This window comes from Camelus dromedarius, chromosome 4, assembly GCF_036321535.1.
Source record: "Camelus dromedarius isolate mCamDro1 chromosome 4, mCamDro1.pat, whole genome shotgun sequence".
NCBI lineage: Eukaryota > Metazoa > Chordata > Mammalia > Artiodactyla > Camelidae > Camelus > Camelus dromedarius.
This window is the reverse complement of record NC_087439.1, coordinates 69,591,043-69,614,210: the sequence shown is the minus strand read 5'-3', so window position 1 is coordinate 69,614,210 and position 23,168 is coordinate 69,591,043. Positions and strand designations below refer to the sequence as shown.

Below are 23,168 nucleotides of genomic sequence, written 5' to 3'. Positions count from 1 at the left end.
CTCTGGCCAATAGCAGCTTCTATTTCTATAATCATCTGTACATCATTTGCACCATTAGTTTGAACTAAGGTCTCTTTAGATTTTGTTTAAAAATCACACTGTCTATTGATAAGAGCTGAGGTGCTTGATATAACTTGGTAGTTGTGCATACACAGTCTTGGGCGGGGCTGGCTGCTGGGCCTGATATTTTTCTCTACAGAAGTCATTGCTTCTGTCATGGCGGACTCCAACTCTCTTTCTTTCTGATTCTGGGAGCCTCACCCTCCCCTTGCGATGTAAGGGTGGTCAGAATTCTGCTGCTATGAGCCACACATCCTAGTACTGCCCCTTGTGGCTCCAAACCTTTGCCAACAGCCTTTCAATAAATAGACTCTTCTCCTATCACCCAGGTTCTGAGTGCGCACCTGTTTTCTGCTAAGATCCTGAATGAGACAACATATTTGTATAGAGACCATGGTTTTTCAAAGCCCTTTTTTTTTTTTTTTTTTTTTGAGAGGTTTCCCTTAAATCTCTTTTCCTGGTGAAAATGAGAAGCATTTCAAGATGACGTCAACAGAAGACTAGATGAAATGACCACAAAGTTCTTTTGAGAATGTAGTCCAAATTATTTTTTCTCCCCCATCCATTTTACCATGAGTTTCAGAGAGTCTGGAGCCATTCAAAGTGTGATAGCTTTGTTTTTATCTTTGTATTCACTGAGGAGGATGGTGAAAGATGCTGTGGTCTATGGGTGTTTTGTGTTCCTCTTTCTTACATCTGTATGAGGCCAAGCCACCAGCTAGGGTTACCAGAGCCACAGATGCTTGAATCTCCTGATCCTCCCAGAAAGCACGGTTTGTCTCACAAGTTCCTGAGCAAACACTGGATTGGCCTGTGGACAGCCTGCCCCTTATGGAGCCTGAAAAAGGAGTTAAGTGGTCAGATGGCCACGTGTTGAAGGGTAACCTGGGCCTGAACAGGAAATGTGCTCAGAGGAAAGTTACGGTAACTTCACCAGCTCTGTGGTCAGGAGGGAAGTGTTCTTCTGTGCCAGGGAAACCAGCCTCACCGTCACAATATGTTCACAAACATCACAGGGCAAGATGGATGAAAATAGAAAGCTTTCATTTTCTTTGGTTCCTGCCTAACATGTAAAATTCTGTTCAGTCAGAATTTAAAAAAGGAAACAACATGATTAGGATCTTTACAACCTGGTTTTCAAACTGCAGAAGGAACTCTGATTGTGATGTGTGGTGGATGGAACCCAATAAAGTTCTTAAGAGGTTCTGAAGGAAAATCATATTGCTAGATAAACAGGTATTCCACCTTTTTTTTAGTGCTTCCTTAACTCCAGCTAAGGAATGCAGACTTCAGTCTTCAGTGCTGTGTATTCCACTCTCTGGTTCACCAGCCACTACATGCCATTTTATCTCTCTGTGGTGCGATAACATAGACAAGCAAAATGAAATATCATAAATTAAACATGACAAATAAATGTAATTCACAAAGGTCCTGGGGTTAAGGATTTGCCTGTGAGGTTTAGACCGGAAGTGACTTTATGTATTGACTGATGTTTATGTTCAGATCCTTTTGGACATGCGGGCAAGCTGAAATGGAAGTGCTGCGATGGTATAACTATTGCTTGTGGGTCTGAAATAACTTATAAGAGGTATTTCATGTCACTGTAGCATCTGCAGGCCTTGTCTGGGATCCGCCTATGACCTTCAGGAAGTCTCTGAAACTGTAAGCAAAATCTTTTGTGTAGAGACAAAGCAAGTTGGGAGACAGATTTTTCTAAATATGACCATGAAATCAAGTCAATCTTGTTGAAGGTACAAAATTATTCATTCATGATTTAAAACATGACTCCGAGAATAAATTACATCTTAGCTCTTTCACTGTGTGTTTAGAAAGCCATTTACTTCTTTGGTTTTCAGTTGCCTCTTCTGTGAAATAAGGGGTTGGCTGAAAGCATCTTCACCTTTCCTTCCAGCTGAGCACTTTCTGCAGGATGGTACTCCAGCAACAGAGGGGTAGAAACCAAAATGTATCTTGGTCTTGTCCTCTTCCCTCTCCATTTACTCCTCTACTCAGTGGTATTCTCCTCCCTAACTCTCGCTTTTAGTACCATCCAACTATCAAGTCCAACTTTGAGAAGGTCAAGAAATAATCACTGAAATTATGTTGAATTTTTGATGCAACCTGGTAGGGGGAAAAGAACAATAGATTCGAAGCATGAGGCATGAGCCAAGTCCTAAGGGCCCCTTACTTGTTCTGTAAACTTGGGCAAGAATTAGACCTCTTTGACCCCAGTTTCCTTCTCTGTAAAATGGGCATAAAAATGACTGTCCTGCTTATTAACTTCACAGGTTAATGTGAGGTTCATATGAGAGAAAATTGGAGAAAGCACCTTGTAGCCCTGTGAGTGTAGATCATAGTTACTAATGTAAGTCAATGTATTTTCCACACTGCATTTTAGGCTTCACCTTATTTTGGAATCGAAGTATTAAGTGAGCTGGTGGGGAGTGTCCTTGTAGGGTCAGGGTTCCTTCTCTGGTGTTTGGAGCCACGCCTTAGAGATGGTTATCCTCCCCACCTGTGCAGGGAGTTGGCTTGTTTATTGTTTTAGTAACTGACCCACTTACAACAGGCAAAAGGAAAAGTTTTTTGGGGGGAGGAGAGTAACCGAACCCCCCTTCCCCCTTTCTCATGGAAGCACAAGCAACTTTCAATTTTCCAGAAGTCAACTATATCACAAAATTCACAGATTATCTGTGGGAAATCTTTCAGCTCTCCCTGCCTTGCTCAGAAGCAGCAGATAAGTACCTTCTCACCTCCAAGCTTACTCTTCATGTTGCCCGTTGTCAAGGAGGAGTTGTGAGGGAAAGAGGTTTGAGGTTACTGCTTCCTGTCTCCACACCTTTAGCTGGTGTAGCTGCTAGGAAAGGCTTTGAAAAGCAAAGCACTAAATTCATCATCAAAACAACTTGTCAATTCAATTAGAGAAATGTCAGTCAAGGCAATCTTTTAGTACCAGAAGCAAATACAATTGATAGATTGACAGTGTCTCTCTTTTATTTAGCTCAGTAGGTTGGACCTAGGTAGACTTTGCCTAACTACTCACAAGAGGGAAGACCAAATATTTAAAGGGAAAAAGGTAAGTTGGCCAAGACAAAATTAACTTGAGAAGGGAACTAACTGGAAAGCAAAACGAATCAATTTAGTATGAGGAAGCTAAATCTTTCTCTAGTTTCTTCTTCCGAGGCTAGATATACCCTTCAATTTTACAGTATGTCCTTAAATTATTTGAAGTATTGCGGATTCCCTGAAACTCAGAAAACCAAAATACATATCAAAGCCAATTGTCACGTGATGTTCTGGTTATTGGTTGCTTGGACTGATCCACGCTATTACTTCACTCTCAGAGTAAGGGGTGTGCGTTTTCAAACATGCTCCATTTCAAGAAAACATAAGAGGAATCAGAATTATCCTGTCTGCTGGAAGTCATAATGATCATGTATATTCAACGTCACTTAGAGCAGCTGGTTACCATTTCTACCCCCTAAAGTGAATTTTCTTCCTTTAGTGTCTTTCTAAGGCAGATGTAGGTTTTGAAGTCCTGTGAAATGGTTTCCCACTTAGGCTTCTCTGAAAGATTGGCACGAACCAAGGTGGGACCAAGCGCTGTAAGGATACACATGTTGACAAACAAGAGGTTCTGTTAGCCAATCCTGAACTCAGGTTGAACCCTGAGCTAGGAGGCTGTTGCCACACACTAAGTGAACTACTTCAAGCACAGCACCTAATTTTAAAATGCTCTGTGTTGACATGGAAGAGGGGGGCAAGTAAACATCAACAGATAAACTGGGCATCTCTTTTTCCTCAAATGGCTATGTAACCAATATTTTTCAACCTCTTTCCCAGCAATGTAGTAATACAAAAGGTCAGCCAAGAAGGGACTTTTTCTTTCCATGCTCAATTGTTGGATAAGCCCTCACTGAGGAGTATACTGACTATGGAACAGCCAGCTTAGACATTGGGATCATGGGTTGATCTTCCCTAAGAAGTTTCTCACTTTGCCATACAGAGGTGGGATGGACTCAGGAAAAACCTGACCAGTTTTAACAAAACTGAGGCTTGAATCTGGAGGCCCCATGAGGAACAGAAGGAAAACCCATCTCCCACTTATCTCATTATATTACGCGTTGTGAAGGAAAATCATTTCAGGGGAGGAAGACCACTGTTTCTCCCTTCTGGAGAAGAGCAAAGGCTGACTAAGCTCCCGGGAGTCAGCTGTGTGACCAGGAACCTTCGAGGTACTTCCTCATTTTCTTTGCAGTGATCCCTGAGGCTGGAAGAATGTCCTCGTCACAGCCCACGTGTCCAAACTTCACCTCGGCTTCTGAGCTGTCTGTTTTGGTCACGTAATAAACAAAGACAAGATGTAGGCAAGAGGCGAACAGGGTTACTTACTGGTTGGTCTGCGTGGCTGAGGACAGCATCTTTAACTCCCTCACTCACCACACCTAAGCCAGTGCTGAGACTGGCCCACTGTAACCTGTAAATATTTCACCCACTTCATTCTAGCTGTAGTTCAGTCCCTCATCACCTCTTGCCTAGACTACTGCCATTGCCTCCTAGCTGGTCTCCATGCTTCACTCTTGCGCCCTTCAGATTTCTCTTCTACATTCTTGCTTGAAGTCCTTCAGGAGGCCCTCATTACCTGCAGGATGGAGCCCAAGCTATGAACCATGCTTGCTTTGCCAATCCTATATTTTACAACTCAGGTCCAGCAAATTGAAGTAGTTGTAATTCCCTGCACCTGCCAAACTCTTTCTTCCCTCCTCATCTGCTCTGCCTAGACTATTCTTTTTTTTCTCTTTGTTTTATCTTCCCCACAGTCCCCTAGCTTTCCCCTACCCCCAAAAAACATCCTCCTAGATCACTGTGCCCCCAAACACAAAGACTCATATTAGCTAGGATAACTTTTCCTGAATAAAAACTTGTTGAGTCAATATACACATAGTCCTTATAAGACTCAGGTCAGCAGTCACCTCCTCCAGAACTCCTCAGCTGGCTTTCCACCTGCCCCCAGAAACACGTGTAGATCAGTGTACCATTCTTTCTAAAGTAGCTGTCTGTTTATATATCTTTCTTCACCAGGTTGTGAGTTGCCCGGGGATAGAAACTGAGCCCTGCTCATCTTTGGAAAATCAATCTCTCTCTCCTATGTGCTTTTTTTGGGAAGGTGTCACACCCCAAGTTATACAAGATGTCCTGAGGAAACTATTGGAGTATAGATGCTTGAACTTCCTCCCTCTCCATGTCGCTGTGGGTGCTGGGAGCAGGAAGCCAAGCTGGGGACCCTGCAGGATTTCTCTCCAGCCTTATTCAGTTTCCTTGCCCATGCTTCCCCCTTCCCTCTTTTTTAATCCCTACAAAGAAATCCTATTCTCAACTTTTTTTCTTATATCAGCTCTCAAAGGAGGATTAGAAAAAATGTGAATGCCCATGAGAACAGAATTCAAGTAATTAGTAACAGAAACACCCTTCCTGGATGGCTCAGTAAGCGGAAGTACAGGTACCTAACATGGAAAGGAGGAGGGGTGCTGGCCTTTCTTGCTGGGGTTGGTTCTTCCAATCAGAGCCGGCCCAGTGATTCTAAGTAAACAAAGAAAAAGGCCAAGAAAAACAAAACAAACCAAAAAGTGAGTTGGATTTCCCTATCAAGACATGCTCAGCTTTCTGATTTTTCACATGTTTTCTTTTCAGTGCTTTTAGAGATTATCTGTTGAATAATAAATGAAGCTGAAGTTGTGGAGATCTGAATTTTAAACCAAGACTTAAGGAGATGGTAGGCAGAGCTAGCTGCTGCCAAAAATGATACAGTCAGATTACCATCTTTCACTTATTGATCATTTGATGAGATCCTTTGTTCACACAGTATTACACAAAGAAGCACAACACATCATCCTTGCTCAGAAGAGACTTGGAAACTAGGGGTGCAGAGGAAATGCACACAAATCAAAAGCTAAACAAGTTGAAGCCTATGAAACAAGAAATGCTCAAAATATAGACCCCCAACCAACAGCAGATGAGTGATACAGAGAGAAAGCGCTCTGAGACAGGCGAAGGGAGAGACACTGCAGGCCATGGAGTCAGTGAGCCAAGGACAGAGAGAGGCACACTCACAGCGTGGCCCTGGGAGGCTGCCTTAAATAACCTGGCTAGCTGGGAGGGCTTTGAGGAAATGACGTTGGAAAAGCCTGTGGAGGCCTATGAATTGAGGATAAGAAATCAGTTTCAACTGTTAAGCCACTGGTTCTCAAACTTGACTGCAAATTAGAATCTTCTGAGAAGCTTTAAGAGCACTGATATCTGGGTCCTACACCCAGAGATTCTGATTTAACTGGCCTGGGAATCAACGGTTTTTAGAGGTGATTCTAATATGCTGTCAGCTTGTGAAATCTGTTAGGCTATAGTGGTTTTCAACCCTGACGGAGTATTAGAATCACCTGGGGGAGTTTTTAAAATAATACCAAAGATGACCTACAGAATAGGAGAAAATGTTTGCAAATCACATATCTTGATAAGGAATTATATAAAAAATATGTAAAGAAACTGATAACACTAACAAGACAACCTAGTTAAGTGGGCCAATGATCTGACTAGACATTGCTCTAAAACAGATATACAAATGGCTCATAAGCACAGGAAAAAAATGCACAACGTCATTAGTCATTAGGGAAATGCAAATCGAACCACAGTGAGATACCACTTCATAACTCTAGGATGGCTGTAATAAAAAAGATGGACAATAACAAGTGTTGGCAAGGATGTGGAGAAATTGGAACCTGCTGGTGGGAGTGTAAAATAGTGCAGTTGCCTTAGAAAAAGTTTGTCAGTTCCTCAGAAAGTTAAATATAGAGTTACCATAATGACCCAGCAATTCCACTCCTGGCATATACCCAACAGAATTGAAAACATTCATCCACCCAAAAACTTGTACATGAATGTTCATAGTAGCATTATTATTTCTAAAAATTATTTTTTTATTGAAGTACAGTCAATTATAATGTGTCAATTTCTGCTGTACAGCACAATGGCCCAGTCATGCATCCACATACATATATTCATTTTCATATTTTTTTCATCAAAGGTTATTACAAGATATTGAACATAGTTCCCTGTGCATAGCAGCATTATTCATACCATCCAAAACGTGGAAGCAACTGATGAATGGAAAAACCAAAAAATGTGGTCTATCCATGTGATGGGACATCATTTGGCCATGAAGGGAGTGAAGTCCTGATACATGTTACCAGCATAGATGACCCTTGAAAACATTATGCTAAGTGAGTGAAGCTAGACGCAAAAGCCACAGGTTGTATGATCCCACTTATATGAAATGTCCAAAATAGACAAATCTCTAGAGATAGAAAACAGATTAGTGATTGCCAGGGGCTGGAGAAAAGAAGGAATGGGGAGTAGTTGCCAGTGGGCATGGGATTTCTTTTGGGGGGATAGTAAAATATTCTGAAATCACAGAGTGGTGATCCATTCACAACTTTGAGTATAATAAAAACCCACTGAATTGTATACTTTGAGAGTGATCTTTAAAAAAAAGAAAGGTGAAATCTGTGGTACATAAATGATATCTCAGTAAGTTGTTACGAAAAAAACGAGAAGAATCGACCCCTCTCCCCCCCAGCATAGACCAGTTAAATCAGAATTTCTGGGAATGGGACCAGGCATTGGTTCTTGACGTACCGCTAGGGCTGAGAACTGCGTAGGAGATGAAAAGCTATTAGTTCTTTAGTTCTATGAGGTGCTCCTTTTTCAAAAACAAAATACCTGAGTACATGGATTCAGATCCAGGTGAAATTATAAATTTCATTTTAGTAGACTATTCTATTTGACTCTTCAGTATGGGTATGTGGGGGTGTTGTTTCAAATAACTTTTGCTTAAAAAATGCAAACAGGTAGAAAATTATTAGAAGACCCCCAAATGATAGCAAAAATATCTTTTGTTTGTATAGAATTTTGAATCAAAGACAAGACACAAAGTGATTTATTGCTTAGAGAAATTTTGGAGAGTCTTGGTTGCAGAGTTGATTCTCAGTGCTTAAGTGGTCTATTTCCCAGGTGGTTGTAGTTTACTTAGGTTTTAGTCCTAGCTTTGCTCACAATCTGCTCAGTGATATTAGACAAATCATCTAATGTTTCTAGACCTCATACGGTCACTAGAAAAGTAAAAAGGGAATATATTATCATATGTTAGGCAACGGGGATATAGTGGGAATCAAGATGGAACAGATGTGTTCTCCTCCCCCAGATATTTTATAGCCTTGCTTCAGCTTCTTTGCTTTAAAAGTGAAGAGACTGGACTAGCTCATCACCAGGGTCTTCGATCGTTTACTGGGATAGCATAAAGGTAGAAGATGGACTAGCGAGAGAACTCCTGTGAGCTTCTTGGGCCTCTTCCTTCTTCTGTGATTTAAAGAGACAAATATGTAAATTTCTTGAGGAGGCTTTTCTCAGAATTTGCTATGGAAGAAAAATTAAATTCTTTGGGTTACATTTTTTCTTACTTCTTTATCTTACTCTTGGAATGGCCAATAAACAAGTTCAAAATGTTTCACAACATGTTAATTCCTTCACAAAAGGCTGAATTACAACTTAAAATAACAAATCTATCTATGTCAGGTGTTAAAAGCCATATTCCCAAGTAAACCACTCAATTAGGAAATTAATACAATTAAGCATGATTAATTGTACATCTTAGGACACCTTAGAAATCTCAGTGCAGACTTCAAAATTCCAGATGCATAGCTGTGGTGTTCAGGGCCAATAGAAGGCCACATTCTGCCTTCCAAGTGAAAACATGCTCCATTGTTTCCTTCAAAGGTGGATAAAAATAAGATCAAAATGTAAACTCTCAGTATAATTATCTCTCAAAGAGCTCCTGCATCTTCATCTGCCAAGAGAAAGTCTTTGCTGGAGATCTGTTTATTTTGTTAGTTAATAGATCTTGATTTCAGGGGGGAAAAGTCCTTATACTCTTGTTCTAAGCAGATGATCTTTTCCCCCTCCAGAAAACAAGATTTTGGTGAAGCAATCGCCCATGCTTGTGGTGAACAACAACGAGGTCAACCTTAGCTGCAAGTACACCTACAACCTCTTCTCAAAGGAGTTCCGGGCATCTCTTTATAAGGGAGCCGATAGTGCTGTGGAAGTCTGTGTTGTGAGTGGAAATTACTCCTATCAGCTTCAGTTTCACTCAAGTACGGGATTCAACTGCAATGGGAAACTGGGCAACGAAACAGTGACATTCTACCTCCGAGATTTGTACGTTAACCAAACAGATATTTACTTCTGCAAGATCGAGGTCATGTATCCTCCGCCTTACATAGACAATGAGAAGAGTAACGGGACCATTATCCACGTGAAAGGTAATGTATAGCTCAACCAGCGTCCTCTCTCCAGTAGTGGTTTTCAACTGCAGTCGTAAAGACTAGGTCATGATCAGTGGTGGGGTTGGATAATGCCCAAAGAGAATACACCAATGAGGAAGTCTGTACATTTTAAGCTAGTGATATTTTGCATATATCAATTCCTCTCCAATTCTTCCCTGGGAAGAAGGAAGGAAAAGTACTCAAGTGCCATTCCCATATCATTTAATCTACTCTGTTCTGTTTTTCAGAGAAACATCTTTGTCCAGCTCCCTGGTCTCCTGAGTCTTCTAAGCCATTTTGGGCACTGGTGGTGGTAGCCAGCATCCTAGCTTTCTACAGCTTGCTGGCATCAGTGGCTCTTTGTAACTGCTGGGTAAGGGAAGCCGCACTGCTTTCATGTAACTCTCCTACTGCGTGTGCAATCTGGATATATTCAAGAATTTTGCCTATTGTGGATTATTTTTGTTGTCCCTGCTAGATTTGTCCCTGCTGGGTTCTCTTTTAGCCTATCTGACTTTATCTGAGATAAAAATCCGATGTGAGTTCTAGGTTCTAGAAGGCACTGATTGGTTGGCCAGGCAGAGTAAGAAGCTAAAACAGGTAAAAATTGGGGTGGATGATAAATTAGGGAAGAAAATGACCTTTCTTGTCCCCATTTTGCAATGTCATTATGACATATAAAATAATATATACAAATGTATGAAAATCTAAAAAACTTGGGAATCTAAGCAACTGAAGCCAATGACAAATTTGGTTCAGGGTCAAAAATCATGAGAAATTTGACTACTGAAATTATGCATTCAAACCTGCAAAGAAACGAGGTCTGTTTATCTGAGTCATATTTTTATCTCTTCTGAAGCAGTTGAATTTTGTGAGGCCAAGTACGGTGCTGTCATTATGAAACTACAATGGGAGTTAGACTTTTCTGAGCTCTTACCACTGAATTGGAGTTTACAGACTTTTGCAAACATTCATGCAGTAAACCTGGTGTATTTTTCTCTACCTTTTTCAACGTTGAAGTTTTGGCCTCAGTTGAACACATATTGTAACCATATGTACCACGAGGAGGGGACCTCCTAATCAAGGACCTTTCACTTACTCAGAAACTTCCTGTTCTCGCGTAAACAGTGTGGTACAGAATACTTCCATTGACTCCATATTGTCTTTGAATATTTTTCTAGCAGTTAGATGCATGTATGAACCATTTCCTCAACAAGAAATATATGCTCCTCAAGGATAAAGGACTATTTCTATTTTTTTTAAAAAAAATTCTTTTAATCTTTATTTTTATTTACTTTTTAATGTTCTTAATGGCAGTACAGGGGATTGAACCCGGGACCTCCCTCATGCTATATCCCCCACCTCAGGACCATTTCTCTTGATATTCACCGTCTGTCTGGTATTATGTGCATTTATTTAGTTAAGCTCTTAAAGAACGCTTATGAATGGGTAACCCCATAGAGGCCAAAGTAAGGACTGAAATGAACATGCCTGAAGTATAATACTCATCTTTAAGGCGTACTCTTTACATTTAACTAATTTATACATGGATCAGTGTTTTCTGGAAGCTGTGCCGTGTTGAAGCCATCCTGTTTGCTATAGCCTTGGTGCTGGACAGGGTGGGAGTGGAGGAGGAGGGCAGCCCTGGCTTCACAGTCATGCCAGTGATAGATTCAGCTTGGCATCCTTTTAAACTCTTGTTGGCCTATTGCCCAAGTTTTCCTCTTGCTTGTTCCCCACATGCGTTTCCCGTTTCAGAAGACTCTACAGGGCAGATGGACATTTGGCAGGCTACTTGTTGCCTAAAGTTACCTCCAACAAACTCTGTAACCACGTTTGTCAGGTGCTTGTTCCTGGAAATCCATTATACCAGATACATCTTGAGAATTTGCCTGCCTTGCCTTCTGCAAGCTGCCCAGCCCTGATGGGGACCTTTTATGTAGTGCAATGTCGCCTAAGTTCTTCCTCTGATGTTGGTTGAGTCTCTTCATCTTTTTGGATCTTGGTGTCTTCGTCCAAGTGACCATCCAACTTTGAGCCTCTGGAAAGTTTTCCAATAATATTAGAATTTAAAATCTCAGTTCTTCTTTTTATCTTGATCCCCTTGGGAATCTCAACTTCTTAATTTAAAAGCCAGGTGGAGTGCCCTTTTGGGTACGTTTCCAGGACAGATGCTCCCCAATATTACACTGACCTGGGTCAACGTCCTTTACTAGCTTGGCGGGAAGTAGTTTTGGGAACTGTTTTAGCTTTCAGTGGCCAGAAGGGTACTGCTCACCATTTAAAACTTACTGTAAATATACCCTAGGATATCAGTTACTATAACCAGGCTATAATCTGCTAAGTGGCTCGAATTACCCAAAGGGATCAAAGTAGCTTCTCATTCTCAATGAGGTTTTTTTTTTAAGTTTATTTTCAATTTGGAAACATCATAAATGCTATATGTTTTTCTTTGGCAGCATTGCTAATTCCTAGTGATGCTCATTTTGCTTTGTCTCGGGAAAACTTATTTTGGTCTTACTCTGTCTCACAGGCTCCCTGAAAATTGGGAAGTCCCAGTGCTTGGCGTACTTTGTCTTCTGTGGCTTCTTGTGGTTAATTAGGTCACCCAATAAGAAATACCCTTTATTTGCATCTCAAGCATAGGTCTTTGTACTCTCTGACCAAAAGGGTGTGAAACAAATATATACGTATATTTCATAGACTAACACAGCATTTTTAACCTGGGCTCATCTTTTCCCAATGCTGTTACTGTTTAAGCTACCAGCACGTTGCTGAGCTAGGTAGCCCGGCCACTAGGGACCACTAGTGTTTAGCCATTTTCTGGGTACTTTTCTGGGATCATATTTTTGGCTGGTCTGCACTGTGCCTTGGTGTAAGCTGCTGTTTTCCGGAACTTCCTGAGGGCTTGTGACGTGCTGTTGTAGGCAATTCTAGGCTGAGTGGGCTTCTGGGAGCAGCTGCAGATTCCATCTCAGTTCTTGACCTGCTACTGACATTTGAATAAATAAAGAGCTCCCCTCTGCCAGGTGGCCACAGACCAGCACCTGTTACTCTCACTCAATCCTCCATTCACTTTGCTGAGCTGGTAAACCTGTTCTCTTTCTTAGTCTAATGGAGCCTTTTAAAAAGCACAGTTTTCTCCACTCTAAGTCACACTGTGGGGAATATAGAAATTGTGTGCGCGGTAGTATCTGCCTTTAAATCCAGTGTAGTTTTGAGGGCCATGGCTTTGAGTGAATTGCCTATGTCTTGCTGCTGCTTCCAAGAAACAAGTGGGTAAGGACGAGGGTAGAGGGACAGAAAAGGGAGGAGTGGTCCTGAAATCACACATCTTTAGCAGACAGTGAATGGCGAAGGGCTAAATGACTTAGTCACACAGACATAAGGTGAGTGCTCTGCACACGTAAGTGCATATGCTAGGTGCACATGGACACTGTGGGTTCTGTATACTGTTCCCAGCCATGCATGTGTCATTTCAATCCCACTGCTGTGTTTACAGTTAGGGTGATAATGACTAAATCTGCTATCTGATAACAGCGTGAGAATAAGTATGAGAGCTTAGTGCAACAGATCTTTCATAATCTTGGTGCAACCCAGAGAACCTCAGAGTCAAGATATCTTCATTATGGGGGCCCCTCTTCTAGACCTAGTTTTATTTGGGTGTCCAGAGGCAAAGACGGTCACTGGGGAGTCTGGCAAGGAAAGTCCTCAGAATTTGAGTAGATACTATAATGCCTCCCAGGGTATCAGCTGAGCAGCCTTTCACATTTATTTGGGGGCAGACAATTCCTTGCCTTACTCCTGCCCTGCCATAACCCTATGCCCAAGAGACCTCTAGCCTTTCATTTGTAGAAAGGATGTAGAACCAAGATGTTTGAAGGGCGACTTCCCTTACCCGCTTGGTTTCCATAGCTACCTCTCTCTAAATGACTCCCCCAATTATGTCTGTTTTATGCTGTCCTCTTCTTACTTTCAGCTCCATGACACATCCATTGTCTCAATCCCAAATGACCAAAGCTGAATTCATAGCCTCTTTCAAATCCCACTTCTCCTATCATCTTACCTTACATCTATGGATGGAACACCATCCTCTTGGTCACCCAGGCTCAAATCACTGGTCACCTTCGAGTATGAGCAAGAAGGAGGAGTCAAGCCGTCTAACAATAATCATTCTAATATGGTGATATATTTTGTATCCATGGCTTCCTTTTCGTTCCCTTTTTTTCATGATCAGACTCTTCAGATCAGGATTTCTCAGTCTTGGCACTACTGACATTTTGGGCTGGATAATACTTTGTTGTCAGGGGCTGCCCTGTGCCCTGTGGGATACTTAGCAGCGTCTGTGGCCTCTACTCACTAGGTGCCAGTAGCATCCCTCCCGCTGCTAACAACTCAAAATGTCTTCAGACATTGTCAGATATCCCCTGGGGCAGAGGACAAGGGAACTGGAGGTGTCAAGGAGGAGGCTTAGGAGGTCTGGCATGGGCAACTGTACATAAGGTAGTGTCGTTCAGTGGGATGAGAAACGCTGGAGAGGATGAGACTTTGGGGAAAGATCTTGAGTTCTTCTTGGATATATCGAGTTTAAAGTGCCTTTGTGGTCTAGTCCAGAGATATAAATTCGGGTAAAATAGGTGGCAATCGAAGCTGTGGGTGTTGGTGAGTCTGCCTAGGGAGATGCGACGGTGTGAGTAGGGGAAAAAGCCTAGGACCACACCGCGAGGAACTCTGACACTGTATGGCTACTTAGAGAAGGATGAGCTTACAAAGAAGGCAGGGAGGGAGTGGCCAGAGAGGTAGGATGAAAACGGGTACCATCTCACAGAAGGCAAAGTAGAAGTGTTTCAGAAAGGAGAGGGTAATTGATAATAGAGAATGCTGCTGAGAGTTCAAAAGATGAGGCCTGAAAACGTGTTAGTTGTATTTAGTGATGTGCAGGTCAGTATTTTCCTAACCTTTCTGTAACACTTACTCATGCCCCTTGGACAAAGAAGGTGTGAAGGGCTCGGGTAGGAGTGCACGGAAATAAGGTCAGTCATTCATTTACTTATTTGTTCAGGTGTTCAGGACATTCATATCCAACATATTTACTTATGCATCAGCTCTATGTCCAAGAAATAGATTTTTTTTCTCATTATAGATAATTCTGAGTCCAGACATCTGGAGGACTTTCTATTTTTAGAATGTTTGTGGGTCTTTCATTAAATATGTAAGTTTTACCATCACATTGATCTGGAAAAGATGGTAGACATTCATCCAGAGGGAGTTGAATCTGAGAAATGGAGATGAGTGATGCTATTGTGTTTATGGAAATGTACTCACAAATAAGGGAATAAAATGTACCTAGTTGTCTAGAACTGTAATACCTAATTAATTTGGTCTCCACTCTTATGACTCTGCAGGGCTGAAGGTCCTCTTTTGTTAATTATGGAAAAATGGCTTCTTAAGCAAATGACTAATGTAAGAAGGTGGCACTGGGGATACTTAACCTTTCCAAAGGAGGAAGAGCCTTCAAGAATATTTACACATCTGCAGTGGATATGTTAATTAGATATGCTTTTGGAATTCAGGTCAAATGGCTGCATTGAGAGTAACACGGGTGCATTTCTCGAAAATACTTTCTTTGATTCAGACTTTTCAAGTTAATTTTGAAGAGTCAAAAGTAGTTAGGTTTAATTAGTCATGATTTAAGTGCAATGTGCTCAATGAATTCTGGCTTGTTGAGCTTCATTTGACAGTCCATGTTTTGAATAGTTGCCCCCAAATCTTAGAACTCCTGTGCAGTTGTCCCCAGTCTTAGAACTCCTCCCTAGTCATCTCCCTCCATGTCCCCGGCCCCCTTCACAGTGACACTTCTCTTTTCTGCAGTTGAAGAGTAAGAGAAACAGGATGCTTCAGAGTGACTACATGAACATGACCCCCCGCAGGCCAGGGCCCACCCGGAGGCACTACCAGCCCTACGCGCCAGCGCGAGACTTTGCAGCCTACCGCTCCTGACACGGACGCCTATCCAGATGCAAGTCGGCTGGCACCTCGTCACCTGCTCAACACCACTGCTCTGGATAGGAAAGGACTGCCTCGTCTTCAGCCAGCCACCTCAGGCCTCTGCTGGGCCACCAGTGCCAACTCTTCTTGAACAGCTAGACTGAATAACATCATTTTGAGACTCTGAAATGAAGTCAAAGAATATTAGTGTGACAGGCTATATTTTGTAGTGCTATGGCCCAAATTCAAACTTATTATTTATTGACTTGATTGAGAGGTTAGGATGGAGACCAAAAATCGAGTGGATTCTGTTAGCCTTGAAGCCTGCTTCCAATTCCACTCCTTTCTAATTCACCTGCACATTGTGGCCAAGTGAAGTGTGATATCAAAAGACTTTTTAGATGGAGAAGAAAGGCTAGAAAATCATTCCCTTTGGTTAAATGGGAGTTTAGGGTGGGGATAAGTTAGAGTGGGGGGAGAGGGTAGTGAGACACAAACATTTTAAAAACCATTAAAACACTCTCTCACTCATGAAATGAGCCACTTAGTTCCTATTTAGTTTGGAAAGATGTGGGCATGTTTTTTGATGACGAATTCTGATCCTATTTGGTCATTTTGACCAATGGAATTCCTTCAAAGCTAGGGAGGTCAACTTGCTTTCCTTACTCCCCGTGTTGGGAATTCAATGTAGTCTTCACGATATGATTTCAAAAGAATAAAGTAGTCCTCCTGCACAAAGGAAGAATGTGTCAGGAAATCAGGTCACTTGAGGTCAAAATTATTTGAATCCTATGAAGGGCTATTTATTCAGCAGCTCATTCCTGTTTGATCATAGATGGGCCTTTTCCATGCCATGTATTTCAGGTTTGCACAGTTGGTTTCTTTATTGTCTGCGTGGAGATCTCAAGTGGGATGCTGAGAGCATGTGTGCAGAAGAAGTGATGATATCATGAAAGGGGATTGTTAGCATTCACTAGCATATGGGAGATGAGTACTTCTGGAGGAGGGGGAATAGAATGGAATGATGCAATTCTTGCCATGTAATGAGGGGATGACCAGCATCTGGTGGAAGTTTTCCAGAAGATGGCAGGCAGAAGGAGCTGTGGTGAGAGCTCCTTTATGGGACTTTTTGTGCTTTAGGGCTCAGAGCTCCAAAACTCTGTGGTTTGGTTGTCTGTTGACCCTGGAGGTCCACTGATACAGAAAAATATTTGATGCTTTTGAGACAGCATCAGAGTTCTCAAGATACCCTGCAAGGCCAGACCCTGGAAACACCATGGATATTTTTCTGCTCCAGTTTGGAGTATGTCTGGGGACCCTGAAGAACAGCTTTGCTGCTGCCCTTGTTATTTGTTCAGTGCTTTGATTCATTCAAATGTTGGAGGAGTCCAGGTTTCAGAGGCAGATAGACCTGGTTCAAGTCCCATTGCTAGTTGGCCTCAGGCAGGTTACTGACTTTCTAAGATTCATTCTTCAACTATAAAATGAAGATAATGATCACAAATGTCTGTCCCTCTGCTATAATTTCCATGAGGATGTGTCCCTAGTTTGTCTTATTTTTCGGCTTGTCCCTGGCACAAAGTACCATGCTTGACATATAATGTTAGCTATTATTATTATTGTCATATAGATAAACTATGTATAATGATTAAACTGGGCAATGAACTGAGAAGAGAGAAACTACTGTAACACAAATTTAAACCCACTACCCAGGAATGAGGTGCTACGAAATTTGAGAGCCTCTTAAATTCCACCATTTTCCTGTTTCAAAATATTTTAGCTTGTAAGGACATGTACAGCATTCTGCCTCTCACTTTTCTGTATATAAAGAAGACTTTTTAAATTTTTTTTTGGTAACAGGGGGAGGGGTAGAAATCTTATAATTCCAGACAGAATATACTGAACTTTGATTGGTTTTTAAATAGGCTTCTAGTCCATGAAAAGAAGGTTAAACCTAGCAGTACTTGGGTGACAAACTGTTGAATTTATACTGGCAGGTGTGCTGTGTTGTCAGTCTCTTGGCACACAGAGTTCATTCATCCAAGTTGTCAGATTGAATTTGAGAACAACAGAGCTGGAGAATTTTTAGAAAGGGCAATGACAAAAAAATAAATAAATTAAAAAATGGAAAGATCTGCTCTTTGGTAATAAATGGTTTTATTTTCTGATGGGAAAAATAGGTTTGCTGAAGATGAATCACACTTTAGTTTTTTCTTACTCACTCTGAACAGAACCAGAGTAGAGATGTTAGTAGGGAAGTCCATTTTCACTATTAGTATGAACCAAGAATGGTTTGAAAACAGTGGTTGGAGCAATGCTTTTACAGTTTCAGATATGGTAACCATGAAGAAGATAATGCCATTTGCTGCTGTTGTTGTAAGAGTCTTATAATTAATTGATTTTGAGCTCACTTATTTGGGGCTGAGCATGCCAATTTAAAGAGACCAAGTTAATTTATCTTCTGTGTATTCAGTGATAAAATTACTGAACTACCATGTACTGGTTTTAAAATTTGTGCTTTAATATTGTCTCTCAGAGAAGGTATGCTTCATTTTTGGTAATGAATCTGGAGACAACCTGATATTTAAAAAGGAGTGGGACAAATCTTTTTTATAAATCTCCAGTTTAGCTTTTAAAAAAATCCAGACTTTCAATTATTAGTTTCACTTCAAAGCAAAGTACACTTCTTCTTTGTTTGCTCGATTTTAGTCACGATTTCTCATCAGACCAATGGTTTATATCTTTGAGAGATCAGGCTCGGCTTACGTGTGCATTCTGTGTGATGTAAATTCCCTATGAGAGAGACTGAACTTCAGCCTCGGCTCCATCAATCCCTTAGGTTAACTAACTGAGCCACTAGTCCTTATGGCTAATTAAACGGGGATGTTGGTGGTTAAATGGCTATCAGATTCCTCCTCCCATTCTTTTGCAGTGCTGGATAGGAACCACAGCAGGCCTGAGAACTGATCCTAAAGTGTTCACTTAACTATATGTTGAAGTTTGGAGATGGTGGCAGTGACCAATGAACCTAGAACCAGGGTCGTCACTGCTATTGACATGTTACTACCCAGGCCTTGGTATCTGCAAAGGCATCTGAGGCTCTGGAATTCTCTTTCTTATAAGTGCATACTTTCTGATATATTCCTCCTCAAACATCACAGGCATGTTCCCACCTTAGGGCCTTTACACATATTGTTTCCTCTGTCTGGAAAGTTCTTCTCCAGATATCTACCTGGCTTGCTCCCTCATTTCCTTCAGGTCCCTACTCAAGTGTCACCTTTTACCCTAGTTAAATCCCCCTCAAGCCCCATCTACTTTCCTTGCCTTTTTTTTTTTTTTATAACATCTCACCATCTCTTACACTAGATTTTTAATTTATTTGTTCGTTGTCTGTTTCCCCAAACTTGAATGTAAACTCTAGGAGGGAAAGAACTTTGTCTGCTTTGTCTATTGCCATATTTCCAGTGCCCAGCATGCAACAAATAGTTATAGACTGAATGAATAAATTTCACATGACTAGGAATTAATGGTTAATCTAAATGTACTAATCGCACTCTAAGAAGAAGACAGCCAGTTCTGTTTTCCACTTTTCTATTAATAAGCTCAAAAATCCATTGTATTAGTGAGACAGGAGGTAAAACATATACATAGCCAAACCTGGTGAAAAAACCCTGATATATATGAGTTCATTTACATTTTAGAAATGTTTGTGCAGTGAGGAAAACTAATACTGTTAGAGTCATCTTAAAAAGTCACGCTAAATAAGCCACAGTCAAGATTAAGTTGATTTCCCACTGAAGTCCCCAAATGCCCTCTTAACGGATTATTGACCATGTTTTATATATGCCTATAGTCTAAGGCTTCTGAAAATGTTGCCCTCAGTTAAAATCCTATCCTACTACTAAACTGCTGCTCTTTTCTTTTCCTTCCTGTTTTTTTCTTTCTTTTTCTTCCCCCTAGCAAATTCTATAAATGCCTTGCCTGGCTGTAATTCAAAAAGAGCTCAAGGATGAAATGCTGGGGGTAGACAATTTCAGCTTCGTCACCTGTCAAGCTCTTGTCATAACTGAACAGTCTAATGGCTTGAAATAGTTTAAAAATAAAAGAACAACAAACAGCATTGTGGCACTTGGTGCAAATTGAAAATTCAAATCAGACATATTAATCATCACACACACACACACACACACACACACACTGCTATCATCCTGTGGGTAGGGAAAGGCCCTTGAACGAGAGACACAAGAGCTCATCTGATACTTCATGTAGCAGCTCATTTCAAATTGTGCTTTGAGCGTGGCTTGAAGTCACAGAGGTATGCAATGAGTTCATCTCCAAACAGACTGTTTTCTTTGTTGAAATGGAGCTCATTAAGCTGAATAAAAATAATTAAAACCTACTACTCCAAGAAAGATGGAACTCAGCTAGTCACTCATGAGTTTGGACAAACCAACTCAACTGGAGAAGGACAAGTTGTAAAAATCAGGCCTTAAATAAATCTGCTCAATAAGCACACCTTTTCTGGGCTAGTGAAAATAGTGTAACCTAGTTCTGTGAAATGGTCCCAGTAACTTGAAATTCAAGTGCAAAATGAAATAAAAGGCAAACTTCATGACTTCACCTAACAGACCTCCCACCAGGCTCTAACTACGTAACTCTGTGAATAGTGTAATTCCCTGCGGCCCTGAATTCACTGTTTACCCCTCCAGTCTGTTAAAACAGATTGATTCCTTTTAAAGCAGAACACTTTTTCCTCTCTCATCTTGTCTGGAACAGAGATAATGGACGAGGGAGGAAAATCAAAGACATTTCTGGATCTGTCATAATGGGGGCCCAGGCCACTACTCTAAGCAAATGGGATGGTCTGGGAGTCATACCAGAAACTTGTCTGTTACCTCATCGGTGTCTCCCTTAACTGAGGCACTGTTTATCTCTCGACTTTTCAACAGTGGTGCTAAGAAGAAATTTGGTTCTTTAGGAGTGAACCTGAGTGGGTGGGCCTCCCAACTTTCTCTGGTTTGGCATCCCCAAGGAACGTGTATTTCCCTTTGAAGATTCACAAGTGCTCAGCACTTAGAGACAGACACAGGACATCGTCCAGAGCAGAATGGAGTCCACTTTCTCAGTGTGCCTTTTGTTCTTTTCAGGGTGTGGACACTGGGCTCCCTGCTTGAAAAATGTTAAGGATGAAACATGAGTGATCCAAGACGTTTCATCTGTTCTGAGCCGACCTCGCTATTGAGGCCACGCGAAGGCCAGAACGCGCACTTCCCAAGTACATGTCCTTATTTTATGTTCCTGCGCCATCTCCATGAAAGGCTTTGGAATGCTGGGAATTTGAGGGGACAGAAAGTCACAGAAAGGTGAATTTCTCTTCGAGTAGGAGTGGATCGGAGTCCACTTACACTTTCACTGGCAGAGCGGTCTCAATGACAGACTGAAACACTCCTCTGGCTCCAAAGACCAAGTTGTGAGAGCTGGTGGAAATGTCAGTTGAGACAGAAGAGCAGCAAACAGCTTTGTTTTCCTATAGTTGTGGTTTTACTTGGTGATGATGACACACGACGATGAAAATGTGCAGTATGAACTCCCGTTGTTATCTGAGCGAGCATCTCTGCCAACTCTGAAGGATATGTGTGGGTGTCACCTGCAAGCGAAGAGAGAGAGAGAGAGAGAAAGAGAAAGGGGCCCCGGTACGGAAAGAAGAGCCAGTTCATCAAAGATCAACAGTGACAAGTGGTGCTGTTTATTTCACGAGCTTCAGATTCGATTTCCTTCCCCTCGCTAATCTCCAAGTCTGAATTTAGTCTCTGGACTAAACAGATGAGTGTCCGGTGACTGAGGAAGCGGGTGGAAGAAGGTGGGCTTGAATGGGCATCACGACAGTTACCACAGTTATCGAGTCATTTCTTAGTCCCCTGGGCACACCCTTAGCATTTGACATGTTAGCTTCCCAACGTGCATTTTTGCAAACTTTTGAGAACCTGCCATGTATTACACAAGGGTAGACAAACCTGAGGTTGTTCTGGGGGTCCCTTTTGCATTCCCAACCCTATGCAGCTCTCCTCTCACCTCTTTCCTGTTTCTCCCTCCTCCCTTCCCTTTCACTCACTCACTCACTCACTCACTCACTCACTCACTCTTTAATGAGCGCCTGCCCAGCTCTAAGAAGTGGGCCAGGAAGGGGGAGTAACTCGCGGCAGCGAGTAGCAAGTAACCCAGCATTTTAATCTCCACACTTACCAAGTACAGAGTGTAGATGTTGTATATTCCTTCTTCTTCTTTTTTTTTTTTTTAATACCCTAATCCTCAGGGTAACCACTTAGTCTTAATTTACAGGGTCAGAGATGGGAGGGTGTAGCTCAAATGGTAAGAGGGCATGCTTAGCATGCATGAGGTCCTGGGTTCAATCCCCATTGCCTCCATTAATAATAATAACAAACAAATAAATAGACTTAATGACCTCCCTCCTCCAAAATAAATTATGGGTTCAGACCTGAATGTGGCTATTTGATAGCCTTTGTCTTGCTTGAAATTTATTTCTTTAAGATGTTCTTACTTACCAATCTCTAACACGTTTAATATCTTAGATCTGGCACTGACAAATTTTTTTCTGGAAAGCATCAGATAATAAGCATTTTAGGCTTTGTGACCAGGTGGTCTCTCACAGTGACTCAATTCCGCACTTGTAGGGAAAAACCAGCAGCAGACAATCACATCTGTGTCCAATCAACTTTCATTTGTGGATGCTTGAATTTTACGTAACTTTTACACATCGTACAATATTAGCATTCGTTTGGTTTTTACCCCACCCATGCACAATGTAAAACTCGGTCTTAGCTCATGGGCTGCTCAAAGGCGGGTGGCCTCAGCCCACAGTTTGCTGACTCTGGGCTTGGACCCAGGTCACAATTTTAGCTGCCAGCTTGTCTTTGAGTTCCACCTACTATCTGCACTTTTACGGCTGGAGGGATCAGTTTGGATGTATGTAAAGGCTTCTTGGGAGTGGTGAATCTGCTTTGAAAGAAAGATACGGATCAATGAAGAATAAGGAAGAAGAATCTTCATCTGAGGGAAGGTCATCTTTGGTAGAAGAAATGGGAAATTCTAAGTCAAGAGGAGGAGAAGCTGTTTCAAGCAGATAGGGTCCCCTGCACATTCTTGCTAAAAGCCTACAAATCTTGGGGATTGTGGTTACTCTTCTCTCAAGTTCTGTTTGCTCTTTCTCCTTTTTCCTAGGCATAAAATCCTTTGAATCTCCAAGGAAACAAAGTGAATTTCGAGTCACAGCAGGCAGGGCCAAAGCACGGCCCGTGTCCTATGTAATGAACAAGACTACTCTCCCTGTTAACTCACCCCCACGCTGCACCCTCACCTCCAGCCTGGGGTGGGGGGTAGCAGAGACCAGAAGCAGCTGTCTCAGCCTTGGCCTCCTGCTTCCTATCCATCACACTCTTTCAATCTGCCCTTGGCTTCCATTTTGCAGGTGACCAAGAGTGACCCCTCTGCAATCCGAACTGGGGCTCGGCACTTCACAGGTAACTGGTGAGATCACTTTTCCTCAGATAAGAAGGGCACGGACCCGACCCTTCCCATTCCCTCACTTCCATTTCTCACTCCTGTCTACAGCTGCCGGTTACATCCAAGGTACAAATAGTCCCTGGAAGTAGCCCAGCACACGCTCCTTCACACGATCTGGAGAATTTAAAAATAGGGCCAAATGTAGCATTTAGCCTGATCTGTCCG

General features: G+C 41.8%; 1 protein-coding gene across 1 annotated transcript in view; it reads left to right on the top strand.

The window, feature by feature from the left end:
* The window catches only part of CD28 (CD28 molecule), a 33,524-nt gene extending 11,601 nt beyond the window's left edge, over positions 1 to 21,923 (top strand). The window contains exons 2-4 of the mRNA XM_010991751.3: positions 9,075 to 9,431; positions 9,683 to 9,807; positions 15,306 to 21,923. Coding sequence (XP_010990053.1) covers positions 9,075 to 9,431; positions 9,683 to 9,807; positions 15,306 to 15,434 — 611 coding nt within the window. The 3' untranslated portion in view covers positions 15,435 to 21,923. The remainder of the gene's footprint in view (positions 1 to 9,074; positions 9,432 to 9,682; positions 9,808 to 15,305) is intronic.
* Positions 21,924 to 23,168: the final 1,245 nt, after the last annotated feature.